This window comes from Pinus tabuliformis, chromosome 2_2 (assembly GCF_031772625.1).
Source record: "Pinus tabuliformis cultivar Carrire ecotype Pingquan chromosome 2_2, CPIR1, whole genome shotgun sequence".
NCBI lineage: Eukaryota > Viridiplantae > Streptophyta > Pinopsida > Pinales > Pinaceae > Pinus > Pinus tabuliformis.
Genome location: NC_142300.1, coordinates 211,550,479 through 211,559,963, shown reverse-complemented (window position 1 = coordinate 211,559,963; position 9,485 = coordinate 211,550,479). Strand labels below are relative to the sequence as shown.

Genomic DNA, 9,485 nt, shown 5'->3' with positions numbered 1-9,485 from the left:
ATAATATGCATTCAAACGACAACAAGTGTTCCTAAAAATTAAGCAGACAACACTCTCATAAGCCAAGGTACACAAAGTGACAAAAATGTTGCAAAAGAAAAGTAAAGCAAACTTACTCAGAAATAGCCGAGATGGATATGTCGAAGATTCCTGGATGTGTTGTGGGATGTTAGAGATCCAAGATCGATGTGAATAATGAGCTCTGAAGCATCGAATAAATAATTTTGAGGCTTATGACATGCATGCCACAAATGTAGGAAAAAGTGACACTTGGAGGAAGGTTTCTAAAACAATAGTTGCATGTAACCTTTAGCTACTAGAAATATATCCCTAAAATCTAGGGATTTTTTTTTTCTATTTTGGGAAAAGAAACCCATGCGTGCAAATCAATTTTGTTGGGTCTTGAGTGGAACCGGTCAACTTGAAGGCACATGCAACAACCTGCAAGACTGGGAGACGAATTTGTGTAGTTTATGAGTTGAGCTAGGTTGGCTGTCTCAGAGGCATTGTGCAATTTCTGGGGTCAACAGGTGTCTTCTGCACAGAATTGCACAATTTCTGGGCTGAGTTATAGGGTTGGGCCAGATTGCATAGTTTTCTCAAGGAAGCCTTTCTGACTGTTCTGCTCAATTTCTGAGCCCAACAAGTTTCCCAACAGATTTGGGCAATTTCTGGAGGGAAGGCTAGTTCCCCTCCAAAATTGTGCAATTTTATGGGGGAGTTGCTCAGCCAGAAACTAGCTTATGTCAAGAATGGAAGCCTGTGAAGGGAGTGAAGCAAAATGACATGCACAGGCTGGCAAGCCATTGAAAAACTGATGAAGCCTATGTACTTGACAATGCAAGACATGCTACTAAAGATGGTTGGTAGGGAGGCTCCAAAACAAGGCAAAATTTTGGAGGGTGGTTATAGCCACTACAACACTTGGCGACACACTGGTAGAACTCCAGCTCTCTGAATGGACCTTTTTCGTGAAAAGCAAGTCGAACACCTTCAAAATTATTGTTCATTTATTTGTTCATCTTGGTTTCCACACTTGCTTGATTGTAAGATGTGGCATCTGCCAAGATCTTGGTCAGTTGGCACGCATTCCAATCCAAGCCAACACAATTGTTTTGATTGGGGATGAGGGGTATATTGGTGCACAAGCCATGTAATCATAAGAGTTTTAGTTTCATCTCTAGTGTTGCTCCACTACTAGCAGGCTTGGATAGTACCTCGGTGGAGTCACACAGGAACACAAGCATCACTCCGCTGCCAGTGAGCCTGGTTAGTACCCCGGCGGAGTTACTTGTATCACCTCTCTGCACAGGAATCCTTTCTCTTCTTTTGCCTTATTAATTTTCATTTTTCAATTTTTTTTTCACATTTTCATTTCCGTAACTGTGCATAGAACTTAATCATTTCAGAGGCGGAAGAGGATCCCAACTTATTGAGAGTAGAAGAGGTTGTTCCTTCAGAGAACTAATTTGTATATACCTCTGACGTGCTTGTTAAGGTTTTCCCCCTCACCTTACTCTACTTGACTGAACTGACAAGGGTTAACCAAAAACAACCGACTAGAGTAGGTGACACTAGTTAGTGCGTAAGCCTTGTGTTTTCACCAAGGTTCACTTTGATTAGTATGCATTTCCCATTGATGGATCATGGACTGAAGACAACACGTTCTTCATATAGAGGCAAGATGACAGATAACCAAGTATTGGTAACCACACAAGTCCTCTTGTACTTTCCCTAGCTTGCTTCAAGAGTCGCACATGGTTTCATGTGAAACTAACATACATACATAAACAAGCAAACAAATAACAAACAAAGAAAAACAAGAAGTAAATGCGTAAGAAAAGCGAGTAAGAAAACAAACAATCAAGCAAGAAAATGAACAAAGTAAGAAGCAAACATGCATGAAAGCAAAGAAACAAAAAGAAGAAACTACTCCTACTCCTAAGCTAATAGTGCATGGGTCTGCTCACATGAAGTGATACTTCCAATGTAGCCATTGACGCATTGGTCGACCCATGTTGGTGAAGGTATGGTTCGCGAACAACATAGTTGTGTGAACCAGCAAACATGAAAGATACAGTAATGAACAAAAACACATTCTAAGTTTAAATGCTTCCACATAACATAAGTGAGTGCAAGTGCATGACATGCAATCCATGGAATTACCATGGTGTTGTGTGACACTGTGCGCAAATGTTAAGCATACGCATACTCTTGAATGTGACATGAAAGAAAATGAAAGAAACAAAGACATCTTGTGTCTTGCACATGCGCTTGCTATGTTAGATTCCTCCAATGCATTAGCGATGGCATCGTGTAGTTTGAGTGGAGGAAGCATAATCTGTCTGTGAGATTGATCTTCAATGCATACAGATGAATGATGAGGAGCCTTGGGTGTTTTAGCAATTTCTTGAGCGAAAGTGAAACCAACCTTAGGATAGTGAGGACCTGATATAACCATCATCTCAGGTTCAAGTGCCTCGATAGGCTGTAGGATTTTAACTTCGTCGATAGGTAGATCAGCGGAGACCAGTGTCTTAGATGAATTAATAGTGATTGAATCATCATCGTGATCGGACGAAGAAGTAGAGACATCATGACACCCAAGATCAGAAAATTCATGATATTTGTTGGCATCCTCATGATTTGATGAATCACATAGAGTGGTAGATGAGAAGAAAGAATGTTCATCCTCTACGTTTTCAGAAAAAGCAAATGAAGAATCAAGTGGATTTTCAAGGAATGAATTTTCCCCTCCATTGTCGGATGATGGACTAACATCTAATGTATTTTGCAAATGATCAACAATGGGTGCATCCATAGACAAAGATACACATATGAAATCAGGGATGGAAGAATCACTGAAGATTTCAAGAAAAAACGGAGGATGCATGGAGAGAAGGGAATCATCCTTCGCTGCGGGTTTATTCTTAGTGTCCTACTCATACTCTTCATGGATGACATCGTAGGTTGGTTGTGCCACACTGTTAGCCCCCTATACTATTATTGTAACCCCTCATTGTTATTAGTACAACCCACTTATTATATTGATGTACCCATGTAGTGCCCATATTGTTATTATTGTGCCACATAGAAACCCACTATTGTTATTTTTTTCCGAAGAAAAAAGCAAAACTTTTTATTAAACATATAAAAAGTTTACATTATGTTTGAGACTTTGAGCAGACCTGGTGGCTCACATGATTGCTGTTTTGTTCTTCTTATAAGAAAGACAAGCAAGAATCTCAGTCCTTTTTTGACTGATTGTGGATGTTATAATATGTCCTGATACTGCTGTAATAAAACTGACTAGACTTCCTCCCTTTAGGAGGCTTAAGTACAAGTTATACTATGCATACTCCGGGGTCTCCTTCAGAGAAAGAAAACAACCCCTTACAAGATTGTATATAATACTGTGATACAACTGAAAACTGTACAAAAATATTTTGGATTTTTTGTCTGAAGTGCTCATGATAAAAATAACAAAAATAAAGAGAAAGCTGTAACAGAAAAACATTGTGCCCATGAAACTGCTAACAAAAAGAAAATACGAGCCTCGTTCACTGTGGAGGAGCAAAAGGGGGCTGTTGGGAAGTGGATGACTGCCCCTGACTGATTTCTTCTATTGACCAGCTGCCCATATCTTGCTGTGAACCAGCCTTAGAAAGCTGGTCTGCTTCCTCGTTTTTGTCCCTGTAGATGTGGCAAATGGTAAAACTGTTAAAAGATGACTTTAAAAACATAATTTCTTCTACAGGAGTCTTCAGAATCTGGTTTTGACATGATGCATTCCCATTAACCCATTTTATGACATTCAGAGAGTCTCCGAAGATTTGAATTGTGAAGATGTTTCTTTGAAGTAACCAGCAAAGGAGAAGGCGCAAGGCAGACAACTCAGCATAATTGTTTGTACCAGGTCCTAGCCCTACAGATGCTTTTAAAGAGTGATCAGGATTCAAGTGAATGCACGGTCCTGCTCCAGCCTTGTTATTCTGGGTTGCTCCGTCAAATAGGCCCAAGGAATGCCCTCCAAGATAGTAACAGGCTTTTGATTCTTTTGAGGATTTTTAGCTTCAGGGATCGGGATGGCATAGTATATGGCAGCACAATTGATAGCTATGGCGGATGTGGGAGTGTCCTTGTCTTGAAACAAGCTTTTGTTTCTTGCTAACCATACACCCCAAAAGAATATAAGAGGCAGATTTCTCATGTTTCCCTCCGGATAGTTTTGCCACCATTTCCTCCAAGCTTCTTCCAAAGGATCTAGTCCCCACTGTACCTTTACATTAAGCAAGCAGGTTAACTCCTCCCAAATTTTTAGAGAGACTACACAAGCTGTAAAGAGATGGCTTATTGATTCCTCTTCAGACTTGCATAAGGGGCACCTCCCAGGCCCAACTAAGTATCTGGCTTGTAAAATGTCCCAAGTTGGGACTTTTCTTTTTAGCATGCACCATAGGAAAATCTTGGCCTTAGCTGGGCATTTTAATTTCCATATGTTTTTTGCCCACCAATCTGGTATTCCCCAACCTTTCTTTTTCATTAAGAAGGTATATCCATCTTTTGGGGAATATTCACCTGTTTTTCCTTACGCCCAAATCAACAGATCAGGTTCGTTTTTAAGCCTGACATTTGAACGATGCAGTTCTTGGATGTAAGCAACCCATTCGTTCTTCCATCTAATATTTATTCCTAAGTCTTCATCATTCTTCCAAGCCTGACCCCATATGGTAGAGTGGCCTACTTTCTCCACCTGATTTAAAGTTGAAATTCCTTTACTATCAAGATGTCTGAGAAAGCCAGGTGACAAGGCAAAAGCTTCATTACAACCTACCCAGGGGTCCCTGCCAATTCTAATATGTCTTCCATCTCCCACTTTCCATGCCAAACCTTGTTCAATCACAGAGAAAGCCTCCACCGTGGCCTTCCAGATGACTGAGATATTCTTCTTTTTCTTATCTTGGCTCCGAATCCAATCTTCTAAAGGAACTGGATCAATATACTTCCTTTTAACCACCCTTGTCCAAAGATTCTCCATCGAGATTAATCTCCAGCCTGATTTAGCTGCCAGGGAAAGACTAAACTCAGGGAGCCTTTTTATTCCCCATCCTCCCCAATCTTTTGGTCTGGCCACCTTATCCCATGCCACCCAGGGGAGGACGGAGGATTCTTTTGATCTTGCCCATAGAAACCTGCAGCAGATTCTTCTGATTTTCTCCATCACTCCTTTGGGGACCCAGGTTAAAGCTGCCCAGTATACTGGAATGGCTAACAATACAGATTTGATGAGGGTCAATCTGCCAGCTCTGGAGAGCCACTTGAAACTCCAATGAGAAATTCTGGCTTCTAGCTTTGCTATGAGCCAGTTCCAATCCTCTTTCTTATAGGCTGCCGGCTTTAGCCAAAACCCCAGATATTTGAAAGGGGAGTCCAGTGGCTGATGGTGGAAGGGAAAAATATTAGCCATCATGGATCTTTCTCTTCTGTCAAAATCTGCCACACAAACTTGAGATTTCCTAGAGTTTATCTGCATTCCAGTAGCTTTCAGAAACAGATCGTAAATGCATTTTAACTCCTTAAGTTCATTATACGATCCATTAGTGAAAATCAAAATATCATCGACAAAAAGCAGGTGAGTGATAAAAAGATTAATTGCTACCTCTATACCTTTTACCTTCTCCTCTCTTCTAGCTTTGTGAATCAATCTGCATAGCCCTTCTGCCACTAGAAGAAACAGGAGAGGAGATAAAGGACAGCCTTGCCTGAGGCCTCTTTGGCTATTGAAAAAAAGGGAGGCTGCTCCATTGATCAGAACAACAAAACTGACATTTGTGATACAGCCCATTATCCAGCTGATAAAAGAATAGTTGAAGCCCAAATGTGTAAGCAACATCCGGAGATAGAGCCAGTTAATTCGGTCATATGCTTTGGAGAGATCTATTTTAAGTACCGCTCCCTTCTTTTTCTTTTGTTTGACACTATGAATTACCTCCTGGGCTACTCCAATGGCTTCATGAATTTGTCTTCCATCCAAAAAACCAAATTGTTCCATTGAGATGTTTCTTGACAGGATAGGAACAATTCCGATAGCTATCACCTTAGCAATGATTTTATAAATACAATTACACGAGGATATCGGTCTGAAGTCTTCAAAGGTCTCCGGATCATCCTTCTTTGGTATGAGAGCAATAAAAGTTGAATTAAAAGGCCTGTAGACTTCTCCTTTCTGTCTTGATTCTTCTACTACATCAGTAATTTCAGAGCCTATTTGGTCAAAGAAGGAGAGAAAGAGTTCAATAGTCCAGCCATCAGGTCCTGGAATTTTGTCTTTGGCCATATGTTTCATAGCAACTTCAACCTCCTCCTTGGAAACAGGGATTGATAGCTATTCTGCTTCTTCCTCCTCAATGAATCTTGGGAAACATTGAGCTGTTCTAATGACTTCTGCTACGGTGGCCTCTCCCGGATCTGAGAAAATTTTCTGGAAGTGTCTCTGTCCTAAACCAGAGAGATCTGAAAAAGAACTGGCCTCCCTTCCTTCTTCATCTTTAAGGCAACAAATGGTATTTACAGATTTTCTTCCTTTTGCATAGTTGTGAAAAAAACTAGTATTTTCATCTCCTGATTTTAGCCATATTTCCCTACTCTTAAGCCTCCATTCTTCTTCCTTGTCCAAGAGGATTTGGTTTTGAAGCTTCTCCAGATGAAGGATTCTGCCCTTTGAAGCCTGTGAGATATATCCATCTTCCTGAATGCTCTCCAAATTCTTCAACTCCTCCCTGATTCTAAGCAGCTCTTCATTCTGTTTCAATTTCCTATCCTTTGCCCAGGATATTGTCGCTTTCTTCAATCTTTTGAGATTCTCCATGAACAGGAAACTTTTGTCCTCTCTTGCATTTCTGTCCGGATGGATCCACGTTTCCTTAAAGAGATTATTGAAAGATGGATCTTGAAGCCATGAGGAATTGAATTTAAAGGGGGCAGGAGGCTTAGGGGGAGGGAAAGAGAGATCCAAAAAAATAGGGAAGTGATCTGAGTTGCCTATCTCCTCAACCCACTGCCTGAGTATAGGAGCTTTAGAGATTAGGTCCTCAGATAGAAGAAAACGATCTAATCTTTTGGCGATCCGATCCTCCCCTGCTCTTCTGTTCCTCCAGGTTGGCTTGAGTTTGATCGGGGAAGGATCTATGAGGTTGTTTTCCAAGAGGAGATTGAGGAAGAAATCCGACAGAGGGTCTTCCCTAGCTGATGGACCCCATGCCTCTACTCTGCCTATAGAGAAGTTTAGACCACCCCCCACAATCAACAGAGAAGACTTCATCAAAGATTTTGTCATCAAATCATCCCAGAAAAACTCCCTTCCTTGACAAGGGCCATAAATGTTTACAATTGAAATGGGGTGGGAGAAATCAGGAGAAATAACCTCCATGCCCATAACTTGCTTCATCCCCCATTGATTAATGACCTTAATTCGTCCTTCTTTAAACCCAATTGCTAGACCCCCCGAGTGGTCTGATGAATCTATTGCGGAAAAGGTCCATCCTGGCAGGAGTTCCTTTAGCATTGTTTCTACCTCAGTAGCTTTCCCCAACGTTTCTTGCAGAAAAAGAATGTCAGCTTTTGAATTAAGGATCCAATCTCTCAGGGCCAATTTTTTAGGTTTACTGGCCAAACCTCTACAGTTCCAGGATGACAAAATCATTTGATAACAAAATCAGGGGTCTGCACTGCTCTAAGAACCCTGGGGATAGAGTATTGTTTTCCATCAGCTACGTCCAACTTGGCTTTAAGTTTTGCCTTAGAAATGTCCGATTTTCTACCTCTCTTGTTTTTGGCATTACCCTGAGAAGTTGACTGTCCTCAGCCTCCAACTACATTCCGACAGCCCAGAATTTCCTCCCATAGATCTAAGGTTATAGGGGCACGGGGTGTGAGGAACTGGGGGAGCAAGAGGGGGCCACATATCTTCACAATTCAAATCAAGAGACGGCATGGCAGCCGAAATAGAGTCTACATCAGGAGAGGTCTTTGCAAGTTCCATGTTCTCGTTTAGGCTTATGTTATGAGAGGGATTGTTTGAAGGCGAAACATGCAAAGAAGCTGAAACATGCTCAGGAATTTTAAGAGAAGAAAAAGGAGGACCTGAGCACATACCCTTTTCAGGATCGCTGAGAGGATTTTGTTCCGCGGATGCGACCTTTGCGTTCTCCTCCTCTGCTTCCGCCGTATGCGATTCAGGGATCTGTGCCGCCTCTTGGATATGGGGGTCTTCAGACACTGGCTCTTTCAGAGTCTCCTCAATCTCCATTTCTTCTGTTGCCTGCTTCGCCATGTCTTCTTTCTCCTGAGGAGCTTGAGTGTGATTGAAAACTGGTTCTCTGAAAACTGAGGTCCTCCGAAAACGTCTCCTTCTCCTGAACAGCGGACAATCCTTTGCAAGGTGCCCATACTCATGACAGCGGTGGCACCTAAAGGGCAAGTGCTCGTAATCCAAAATCTGTTCGAACACATAATCTTTGTATTGTAAATTGATTTTTTGGGCCAGACCTCTGCTCAGATTGAGGCTTACCAGAATGTGGGCCATCGCTCTGTTCTTCGTCTCCAGAAAAGACATATCTACTTCCAAGAAGGATCCCAGTCTGTTCCCGATGGCTTTGAACACAGCTTCTGTCCATAGAAACGAGGGGAGACCCGGGGCTCTCACCCATACCGGAAACACATCAGTTTTCTCTTTGATAGCATCAAAAAGGGGGCTCCATTTTTTCAACAGAACCGGAATGTTCCCTATATTCCAGTTTCGTTCAAGCACCCACTCTGCCGCCTCCTTATCCTCGAACCGGAACTTGAACCACCCTTTCGCTAAGCATTGAGCCTCGAACCGAAGAGGTCTGTCAGAGACGAAACGATGTTCACCCCAAGCTTGAAGAAATTCCGACGAAAGTTTCTTACCTCTCGCCCTTCCGACTAGGGTGCATTCTGCAACTGCTAGGGTTTCTTCTATAGATACCTCCATACCTAGGACTAAGTTCCCTTCAAGCTCCTGAGATCCAATTGGCCTTTGGGGTTTTCTTTTCTCCCCTTTTTTCCTTAACTCTTCCGCAGAGGCCCTAGTTTCCCCGCGACCATCGATCCGTTCTGGTTCCTCCTGTGTCGTATCCGCAGGGAAATCTACCTCCGGCTATGTCTGAACATGAGCAGAGAAAATGGGATCGGGGCTCCCTGAAAAAAGATGACCAGTCGTCGTACCATCGAGACCTCCTTGCTCTCCCACTAGGCTGTCAGATTGGCCTACGAAACCTCCTGCAGAGCCTTCTTTTGGAAAAGGGGATTCTCTTTGCAGAGAAACCCTAGAAAGCGAGGGAAACCCTCCAGAAACCTTTGTTATGCCGAAGCTTGGAGAGAGCCCCAAATTTGCAATATCTTCAAAACCCTTTGATGGAAAATTCCGGCTTGTTACTGATTTGCCCTTTGTATTAGAAGAAGGA

At 42.2% G+C, this 9,485-nt stretch overlaps 1 protein-coding gene across 1 annotated transcript; it reads right to left on the bottom strand.

The window, feature by feature from the left end:
* Positions 1 to 6,385: 6,385 nt before the first annotated feature.
* LOC149192078 (uncharacterized) lies at positions 6,386 to 9,013 on the bottom strand. Its single transcript, XM_089406834.1, has 2 exons — positions 7,842 to 9,013; positions 6,386 to 7,676 (listed from the first exon to the last, which is right to left on the bottom strand). Exons 1-2 carry the CDS (start codon positions 9,011 to 9,013, stop codon positions 6,386 to 6,388), a joined length of 2,463 nt encoding a protein of 820 aa, XP_089262960.1.
* Positions 9,014 to 9,485: the final 472 nt, after the last annotated feature.